This window comes from Microcaecilia unicolor, chromosome 14 (assembly GCF_901765095.1).
Source record: "Microcaecilia unicolor chromosome 14, aMicUni1.1, whole genome shotgun sequence".
NCBI classification, from domain to species: Eukaryota; Metazoa; Chordata; class Amphibia; order Gymnophiona; family Siphonopidae; genus Microcaecilia; species Microcaecilia unicolor.
The window spans coordinates 20,725,720-20,736,201 of NC_044044.1; the positions used below are offsets into that span (position 1 = coordinate 20,725,720).

Sequence of the window (10,482 nt, forward strand, 5' to 3'; positions counted from 1 at the left end):
GTCATGTTTTTCAAGATTTCCATGACGAATACGAACGAGATTGATCTGCATGAACTACTTCCATTGTATGCAAACAGATCTCATGCACATACGTGCCAACTTTGTGGGTGCTTCAGCACCCCCCCCCCCACCCCCCGTACTGAGAAAACTCCTTCAGTGTGTCCAGGGAACAGTAATTTCCATTGGATTTAGCACTCGTAATCATTTTGAAAACTTGGCTCCTATGCTCATGCATATTCGTTGGGGAAATCTTGAAAATACAGGCCCTCAAGGACCGTGGTTGCCCACCCCCGGCCTAAGCACAAGGCTGCTACCTTCTAGAGGCAGGCATTGTTAAATGACCAGCAGCAGTAATGATGCGGGACCAGTTTTCCCATCCATCAGTTCCGAGTGCCAGCACATGAGAAGGAAGATGGGGCAAAAGGGGCAACTGTGCCCGTCTCCACTGTCCTCTGCCACATCGTGCTGCCCTGTGGCCCCAATCTGATATTTCTGTCCATTGAAGAGGGAGAAGGAGGATCTTGGGCTTCAAAGTGCAGAAACGCAATTTAAAACAACACGGGCGATGTGCAGCATGCAGCCACTGGGAAAACGGAAGTCACATGTGTGTGCAAACGACTGAGCCATTTAGCTTCTGTGGTAGATAGGAGGGAGGGAGGATGACGACGACAAGACAGTTGGGCTGTGTAGCTGTTCTATTGGAGCAATGAGCTCAGACCGTAGAACATGAAGGCAGAAAGAGGGAGAATAAACATATGCATCCGACTTGTTTTGAACCATGTGGAAAGGACAGGAGACCATATGCCCACAGGCTCCCATCCCCTGCACACATTGTCTAAGGAACCCTAATGCTTTTAACACTCTGGGAGAAAATCGAGGCACTGAACTCCTTCAGACAGTCTCCAATAATTGTTAAAACTTCTCCATGGCACCGATGAACATTTAGCTGCACTTGGTGACCACACAACAAGCTCAAGCATAGAAGGACAAACTCAGAAAACGTAATTTAATTTTCCAAATGCAAGGCTGGTGGGGGGAGGAAGATACTGAGAACTCACTTTAGGTAGAGGAACTCTCCGGCAGCAGAGGCAACAGCACGGCTCGAGGCATATACTAGGGGATAGACGTTCTCGCAGTCCTCAGTGTTCAGCACATCTTCCATGTTCCTGTGGAAACAGCCAAATCAGATCCAGGCCGAGGGCCCAGGGGCAAAAACGAGCCCTGTCCCACCCCTTCTACTCACTGCAGGATAAGCGTCAGCAGTTTAACGGCTTCCACGGACACCTCGTTCTCTTTATCCAGCACCATGGCAACCATCCTGTCCTAAGATAAGAGCGGAGGTGCCCAGAATGAAACTCCAGTTATGGTGGCCAACTTCTTCCCCAACCAGTCTCCTTGCAGGTCAAGAGGTAGGCTGGAGTAATCTCACCTTAAAACGCCCGGTAAAAAGTTCTAGCTTCGCTGCCATTTCCTTGTGGCAGTATAGTCCCTGCAGGCTCTTCAGACACTTCAATCGAACATCCCCGTGCTGCAGAGAAGACAGCAAGGTTATTTACCTGTACTAGGGGTTCTCCGTGGACAGCAGGACAAGTCAGCCACATATGGGTTACATCATCTTAGGGAATCAAATCTGGTCTTGTTGCTATTGCACCTTAGCTTACTTTTATTTATGTTCTATTTGTGATTGTATTTTCTGATTCCCTTTTATTGATGTAAACCGCCCAGAAGACAATGCTTGATGGGCGGTATATTACATTTCAATAAACTTGATTATCTTGGACTTTGCTCTCCTAGAAAAGCCTAGGTTTTTCTGAGCATGGGCACAATCCTAATAACCCAGGGAACCGATCCTTTTGTCATCGGCTAGCGTAAGGAATAGCCTTATGGATAAAGCACAAGGCCACCTGCTTAGACAGACAGCAACAGCTATAGCCAATCTCCAAGACACTTGGACAGGCAAAATTTGTTGAGCGTCAACTTGGTTGTCTTTTCATACCTTCATCCATCACTATTGCTTAGACCAGCAGGAGACACAGGCTTCAAATTTGAATGACTTACTAATTTAAGTACGTAAGTACATAAGTAATGCCACACTGGGAAAAGACCAAGGGTCCATCGAGCCCAGCATCCTGTCCACGACAGCGGCCAATCCAGGCCAAGGGCACCTGGCGAGCTTCCCAAACGTACAAACATTCTATACATGTTATTCCCGGAATTGTGGATTTTTCCCAAGTCCATTTAGTAGAGGTTTATGGACTTGTCCTTTAGGAAACCGTCTAACCCCCTTTTAAACTCTGCCAAGCTAACTGCCTTCACCACATTCTCCGGCAACGAATTCCAGAGTTTAATTACGCGTTGGGTGAAGAAAACTTTTCTCCGATTTGTTTTAAATTTACACTGTAGTTTCATCGCATGCCCCCTAGTCCTAGCATTTTGGAAAGTGTGAACAGACGTTTCACATCCACCTGTTCCACTCCACTCATTATTTTATATACCTCTATCACACTTCTTTTTTTTTTTTTTTACATTATTATTTAAAGGATTTTTCTGTCTCTCAGGGGCTCACAATCTAATTTTGTATCTGAGGCAATGGAGGGTTAAGTGACTTGCCCAGAGTCACAAGGAGCTGCAGTGGGAATCGAACTCAGTTCCCCGGGATCAAAGTCCACTGCACTGACCACTAGGTTACTCCTCCACAAGTGAGAACAAGATGTTGTAATGGAGAGCTTGAAAGGCTGGAGGTCTAGTGCAGGGCATGAAGGTGGGAGATCTCACACGTGCTCAGAAAAACCGTCTAGATTTTTCTGAACTCTAGGAGAGCAAAGTCTGTGTTTTGGTGCCGTCGCATGACATCACCCATATGTTGCTGACAGATCTCGCTTGTCCGTGGAGAATCAAACATGCCCTGGGGCCTGCAAAGGAAGGATACGAGAAACCAGCCCTGGGCCCCACCCCAAACCCTGCCCCTTTGTAGTGAAGCTTGAGCTCTTGAGTTTCTCTCGCCCTCCCCTCACACCCCCTAAGTCGCATGACTCCTCCGTCTGTACCTTATCATGAAGAGTCCAGCCAATGTACTTCAAGTAGCTATCATTAAGGAAAGAGGCGGAATAGCTCTTCATCCATATGCCAATCTCCTCCATGCAAAGGGCTCGGATCTCTGGGATCGAGTCTCTGTAAAACCCAAACCACAGAGTCTGAACTCCTCCTCCGCACACAGAGAATCAGTAAATGCTGACGAAAACTTCCCTAGCCCCCTTCGATCATACCAATATGCAAAGACCTCCTTCTCTCTCCCCAGCCCTCTTAGCCTTGTACAGACTGGGCAAATATTCATTCCAGCAATTTTAAAACCTTCAACAGCCAAGGGCTGAATTAGACCCAGCTTGAATATCCGGGTCCTTGGCAGAGCTGGAAGTTATGCATGTGCCGGCTGATATTCAATGCCATATCGGCATACCTAACCAGGCAAAGATTGGACTGCTTTTTGTATTAGCCAGTACTAACCGAACAGTGCCAAAGTGGTCAAAGAATCTATTGAATGGCACTTCCCGGTTAAGTGCCACTGAAAATCCCCTCCCGACCCTCTGAATATCTACCCCAGACTCTGTGGCACTCAGGCTGAGAAGTGATAGTCCCTGCTATGTCTCACTCACCTGTAGCGGTGTACGAAAACCCCCTTGAACAAGGTGTTCATCATGTTTTCAATCTCTTCTTGGTGCTCCTGGAACTACAACAAAATATAGACAGCAAAGCTGCTCACCTGTAACTGATGCTCCCCATGGACAGCAAGATTAACAGGCCCACACCCTCTCGCCTCCCCTTCAAATCACATCTTTGCTCTGCATGAACTTAGCTTTGCTGATAGCAGCTGGTGCAGCGTGTACTGTGGGTGTGCAAAAGTATAATCTAGGCCAATGGTTCTCAACCTTTCTTCTGTTGTGACACACCTGACAGACAACGTTAATATACGCTGTAATGCTGCGTGGCTTATGCTATTCTCAGGAAGAAAAAAAAAGTCAGACAGCGACCAAAAGACAGGAAAAGGGAGGTTTTATTACTCACTACAACGGGAGCTGGTATCTGTAGCAAACATTAGTAATACAGAAAAACAAAGTGGGAAATAGACCAATGACTTCAGGACGCTGACACTATGATGGTATATAAAGGAGTAAACTTTATTGTAGACTGGACACAGTACTGTGTTTCGGCCACAGGCCTGCCTCAGGAGTGTTGAGCGATGCAAAAAATATTTTTTTGGTTTACTGGTTAGTCTTGAGCGATGCAAAAAAAAAAAAATATATATCTAATACTGGTTGGTCAGCATGAGCAAGGAAGAACCAAACCTTGGAAAGGACTAACTATGTCTCACGCAAACATTAGTAAACTCACAAAACCTAACAACAGTCACCTTGGTAGTTGGTGTCTGGTCATTACCACGTTTTACCTACAGTTATTCTTAAATGTACAGCTAAAACTGGTTTGTACTAGTTTGCAGATAAAACCATTTTCAGGCTTCTGGCTACAGTGAACAGGATGTGCTAAGGGCTGCAGTCACAGGCCCCAGAACAAACACTCACAAAACACAAAGACGTATAGTTACATGACAAATCCCATAACAACGCGACACACCGAACACTAAAATTCACAGCTGAACAAAGCATGTCTAAATACTTCATGGTTTAACTATACGTTTCATATGAATTTGCCTACCCCATATCAAAGAGATGTATGCAAAACATCAGCCCCAGATTTCTCACTTGACATACAACAAAAATCTATATTAAAATTCTAGTGTCACCTCAGTAACAGCAACGCAAAATCCCTCCACTGCCAAATACTGTGAAACAACACAAAAACCTGCAAATGTGCTACTCGAGACTATATAGCAAACTGAATCCATGGGCAGAAGACCTGCAACATTTTCAGATGGGGCTGGAGGCAGCAGTTATTATTGGAGGTAGCGGGGACGAAGAAATAGGGACCAGTTACAGGGATTTCAAGAACCTGATACTCAAGATCTGTGGTCTTCTCAGCTTGCAGGCACTGATGGTTGTAAAGGAAACACAGGCTTGCTGTCTACAGCAGATTTTTTGTGACACACCTCCCACCTGTTGGGGACACACTGGTTGAGAACCAGTGATCTAGGTCATCCATCCCATAAGCTGACATTCTCTGTATGCGGTGCGGTGTGATAATGTCACTCATGTGGGACTGTTCATCCTGCTTCTCAGTGGTGGACAGGGTAAATGTACCAAAAGTGTTCAGTGGCCAAAAAAGCAAACAGAATGGTACGAATGATTAGGAAAGGGACATAGAAACACGACGGCAAATAAAGGCCACATGACCCATCCAGTCTGCCCATCCTCTGTAACCCCTAATTCTTCCTGTTCCTAAGCGATCCCACATGCTTATCTCATGCCTTTTTAAATTCTGGAACAGTCCTCGACTCCACCACCTCCACCGTGAGGCCATTCCACGCCTCCACCATCCTTTCTGTGAAATAATACTTTAGGTTACTAAGCCCCCCCCCCCCTCATTCCAGAGCTCTCCCTCATTTGAAAAAGGCTCTCTTCCTGTACATAAATGCCCTTGAGATATTTAAATGTTTCTATCATGTCCTTTCCCCCAGCGTATACATGTTGAGGTTCATAAGCCTGTCCCTATCATTTTTGCATTCAAGACCGCTTACTAATTTCGTAGCCGCCCTCTGGACCGACTCCATCCTGTTTAGATCTTTCCGTAGGTGCGGTCTCCAGAACTGCACGCAGTACTCCAAATGAGGCCTCACCAGAGACTTATACAACGGCACTATCACCTCCTTTTTCCTGCTGGTCATGCCTCTCTTTATGCACCCAAGCATCCTTCTGGCTTTGACCGTCGCTTTTTCTACCTGTTTGAAAGCTTTAAGGTCATCAGACACAATCACCCCCAAGTCCCGCTCTTCCTTCGCACACTGAAGCACTACACCCCCCTATACTGTACCGTTCCCTCGGATTTTTGCGACAGAAAATAAAACAAAGGTTATTATAATGCCACAGTATCCGCTCCATGGTACAACCTCACCTTGAGTACTGGGTGCAATTCTGGTTGCCCTGTCTCAAAAAAGATATAGCGGAATTATAAAAAGTCCAAAGAAGGTTGACCAAAATGATGAAGGGGATGGAACTCCTCTCATGCGAGGAAAGGCTAAAGAGGTAAGGGCTCTTCAGCTTGGAAAGAGACGGCTGAGGGGGGATATGATTATGGTCTACAAAATCCTGAGTGGTGTAGAATGGTTAAACGTAAATCAAATTTTTTTTTTGCTCTTTGAGAAAAAACACAAAGACTAGGGGACGCTGAAGGAAGTTACGTGGTATTACTTTTAACAGGAGGAAATATTTTTTCACTCAACAAATAGTTAAATTCTAGAACTCGATGCTGGAGGATGTGATAACAGCAGTTAGTGTATCTGGGTTTAAAAAAAAAGGTTTGGACAAGTTCCTGGAGGAAAAGTCCATAATCTATTTTAATAGCAGATTATGGACAAGTTCCTGGAGGAAAAGTCCATAATCTGCTCTTAAGACAGACAGGAGGAAAGCCACTACTTATCCCTGGAATATTTGGTATTCTGACAGTGTTGGTCCATCTAGCCTACTACCCTGTTTCTAATCGGTCTGACCCAATATGGCTATTCCTATGTTCTAAACCCTCCCCCTCCCCAGCCTGCCTTCTTCTGCTCTCTCGTCACTTATTTCCCTCTTCCTGGTCCACCTCATCACTTTTCTTTTCTCTCCTGCTCCATTTTGTACCTCCATCACTCCTTCCCCCACCACCACCCTCTTCCCTCACCTCTCTGCGCTGGCCTATTAACACCTCCAGGCGCTCGGTGGCTCTTTTCCCCAGCGCTTTGCTTCTCTCCGCTTCGTACTGCCTCTGGTTATTGTCCTTGTAGAGACTGAGGTTCAAAGCGATGCCGACCAGAGCCGTCATCAGTTTCATGGCTACACAGAGAGATCGGGAAAAGAAGCGTAAGCTTCTGGCAGTGCTTGTCCTCGTCTGCCTCCTGGGAGTATGTGACGCTTCTTACCTGCAAGGGTGCTGGTGTGGCGGAAGGCTCGAACCTGCGAGTCGGAAAGCCCCGTGAGCAACGAGACCAGGTTGTCCATCAGGAACTCGTCGTACACAATGTTGTACTGGCACTGTCGCACCAGGGCCGCAATGAATTCACAGAAGCTCTGACGAAACTTCTTCCAGGGCGGGCTGCTCATAGACAGGGGGTAGTCGGGTGTGTCCTGCCACAGAAAACAGAGAGCTGGGAAAGTCCATGAAGGAACAAGTGGAGCCTAATATGAAATATTCATAACAGGGTAGAGTGGAGGAGCAGTCAGGGCTGCTGAGAGACTGAACCGGGCCCGGGGCAGAGCCTCCGGCCCCTGGATTGCTGTCGCCCCCCCCCCCCCCACACACAATCCAATTATCCCGAAGCCCCGCCAGCAGAAAACGTGTTCCTCCAGCGCTGCTCTTCCACCGATTGCCTGCCCCAGGTCCTGCAGCTGCTTTTCCTCTCAGCTGGGCAGAAGAGCAGCACTGGAGGTGCTCCTCCGGGTCCTCCCCAGCCTCCAAGGGGGGGCCCGGCCAGGGCGCCGGAGTTTTCTCTCTCCTGCTCCTGTCGGGCCGTGGTCACTCAGGTCCTGACCAAGGAGAGAGAGACCCCGGCCCGGGGAATTTTGTCCCCCATGCCCCCTCCCCTCGGTGGCTATGGGAGCAGTCTAGTGGTTATAGCACTGTTCTGACACCAGGGAAGCCCGGTTCAAACCCTGCTGCCTTACTTTGTGATCTTGGGCAAATCACTTAACTCTCCTTTGTCAGAGCCCTCTACGGACAGGAAAAAAAACCTACTGCATCTGAACTTAACTCATCTTGAGCTACTACTGAAAGAGGTGTCAGCTAACTCCAAATAACTAGGGGAGAAGAGAAAGGCTGAGGAGAGGAGAGAGGGGGATCATGGGGGCCCAGCAGTACTATTGTGTGGTGAGACATACAGAAGGACTCAAGTACCTCATCAAACTCTTCTGTCATCTTATGAATGATCTCGGCGTTGTGCAGCTTCTGCAGCATCTCCTGAGTCACCACTCCTGCCACGGAAAAACGCAAATGAGACCCACTCGTGTTCCCGTTGCCCCTGCCTCACTGGCCACAGAAAGATACAAGAGAACAAATCACTGGGACTGAGACCCAGGAGAGACGCTGGACTTCTCACCTCTGCATCCACAGGACCGGAGGAAGAAATTGATCAGCTCCAGAAGCCCCTCCTCCCGGTCCACTTTATAGCTCTCCAGCCAATCATCCACAAGAGACTGTCAGCCACAGGTGTGGGGAGGGAAGAGTCAAAGGGAGAAGGGAGGAGAGACCCTGTGTTACCTGCATGACTCTGAGACTGGGACATTAGAGACGTCTACGGATGTGATACCCTCACCTGCATGGAGCTCTTTGACGTTTTAACCGCTTCAAAGAGGTTGCTGAATCCTGGATCACTGGCTGGCTGGGTGATGCTGGCTACTTTTGACGGCCCTTTTCGGCTTCTCTCCTTTCCTTCTGCTTTTCGGGGTCGTTTGGGAGCCTAGAGCAAAGCACAAAAAAGCTCCGATACTTGGAACAAGGCCCTGCAAAAAAGGTCAAAGCGAGACTGATGCAGTCTCAAAAACCACGAAAAGAGAGGGATGGAGGACAGATTTGTGCAGGTGTCTTACCGGGGCTCTCCTCTCCGCCATCTTCGCTGGTCTCTTGGTGCTTTTCTTTAAAGTGTCTTCAAAATCACTGCCAACGTCAGACTGGGACTCACTCCCATTGCTGCCACACCTACAGAATCAGAACAAGTCACCAGCAATGAGGTAATAACTCACCCAGATATCTGGGGTTCCCAAGTGAGGCCAGAATGGTCCCCCATTGGTTTCCTAAACTGTGGGGAAATCTCACCGATAGTAACTGCGGCAACGTTTCTCTCTTTTCATGGAAGCTTCAATTCATATCCCCCTTCCTGCTCTGTGGGGATTACCGAACACCACTCCTGTCCTCCCCCCCGAATGCATTTTGCAGGTCAAACCCACACTCACTTGATGCCGGGCGATTCTGAGCCCAGGAGCAACTCCACTTCATCCCCCATGATGATGGAGGACGTGGAGCTCCCGGGAGCACTGTGGGACCCAGCCTCTGGCAAGAAGGCCGCAGGCAGCTCCGAGCGCATGGGAGATGACGACGAGCCCTCCTTCGTGAGGCGGGAGGACCTTAGGGTTGGCATCTTGTCGTTTTCTCCTGTAGATATCCAAAAGACGCTGGTTACGAGGCGGTCAGCACTGCACATCAATCACAGACCCAAGACACTGAACACCAGCACTATCTGCTAGATCAGATGCGGTGTCAAAGAACCAAGCTCTCTTCTAGAACGTTCAACCAGCTCCTACCGTACAACGTCCTACCTCACGATTTCCACAGGGTTAACTGAAAGACCTTTCTGTCCATTAATCTGGAACGGTCTGGGTTTTTCTTTTATTTTCTTCTGAGGGTCCTGTTATGCCACTACATTTGTTTCTCTACATTTAGGGAATTATGGATGCTATGTTGAGAGGATGTTGTTGTTGTTGCTGTCTGTTTTTGGCTTCTTTTTGTGCCAGTTTTCTAGAGTGATAAGTTTGATATGGCAATATTTCTTTTATCATGCTGTTATATGTTAAATTTAATAAAGATTGAATTATTTAAAAAAAAAAAGTAAAGAAATATATAAAGTTAAACCAAAAAAAAATTATATAAGGCAATAACTTATTTCAGGACATTCAAGGAAACTTACACAATAATTTTCTTTTTGGTACAGAACAATGGTAGAATTGATCCCGTCTCTGCCCGTTCTCCCTTGTTATACAGTAGAGAAGTGTCTTTTCTTTATTTAAATGTATTTATTAGGATTTATTTGCCGCCTTCTTGAAGGCGGTGTACCGTAAGAATAAATCAAACATAAGCAATAAACAATTACAGCAGTCAAAATAATCAATAACAAAACAAAGTATGGTATAGTTACTACTTACAATGTCAACACAATACGTAATAGAACATTTTAATTGATAGTGAAGGGTAAAAGCAAAGATGGAACCTATGAGATAGGTAAGAGAGTAAGAGGAGTTAGAAAATAAGGCGACTAATTTAACGAAAGGTGCACACATGAGGTCAGAAGGATGGTTAAATATTATCTAATGCTCGTATACCACATATACCAACAAAAAGTGTTTGTTCAAAGCAGTTTACATAAAATCATATTCATAAAAGAAGAACAATGCGCCAATCCGGTGCCACCATCGCGATCCTCCAGAAGCCCTGCCGTAGTGCCTGCCCCCCAACATGCATCGTTTCTGGCCCATTGGATGTTTATTTAAAAACCTTTTTGCGTTGGGGGCTTTACCCCTTGCTCTGTCAACCACTGACCCAGGCTTTACCCCTCATTTTCCTATTATT

The 10,482-nt window shown here is 46.8% G+C and overlaps 1 protein-coding gene across 2 annotated transcripts in view; it reads right to left on the minus strand.

The window, feature by feature from the left end:
- STAG3 (stromal antigen 3) overlaps positions 1-9,277 on the minus strand; it is a 47,080-nt gene extending 37,803 nt beyond the window's left edge. For both annotated transcript variants that reach the window (XM_030187197.1, XM_030187198.1), the window contains exons 1-12: positions 9,093-9,277; positions 8,730-8,838; positions 8,456-8,599; positions 8,240-8,336; positions 8,038-8,114; positions 7,067-7,271; positions 6,829-6,980; positions 3,654-3,727; positions 3,048-3,171; positions 1,430-1,528; positions 1,244-1,323; positions 1,059-1,166 (exon numbers count right to left, since the gene is read on the minus strand). In XM_030187197.1, coding sequence (XP_030043057.1) covers positions 1,059-1,166; positions 1,244-1,323; positions 1,430-1,528; positions 3,048-3,171; positions 3,654-3,727; positions 6,829-6,980; positions 7,067-7,271; positions 8,038-8,114; positions 8,240-8,336; positions 8,456-8,599; positions 8,730-8,838; positions 9,093-9,277 — 1,454 coding nt within the window. The remainder of the gene's footprint in view (positions 1-1,058; positions 1,167-1,243; positions 1,324-1,429; positions 1,529-3,047; positions 3,172-3,653; positions 3,728-6,828; positions 6,981-7,066; positions 7,272-8,037; positions 8,115-8,239; positions 8,337-8,455; positions 8,600-8,729; positions 8,839-9,092) is intronic.
- Between the last annotated feature and the right edge of the window lie 1,205 nt (positions 9,278-10,482).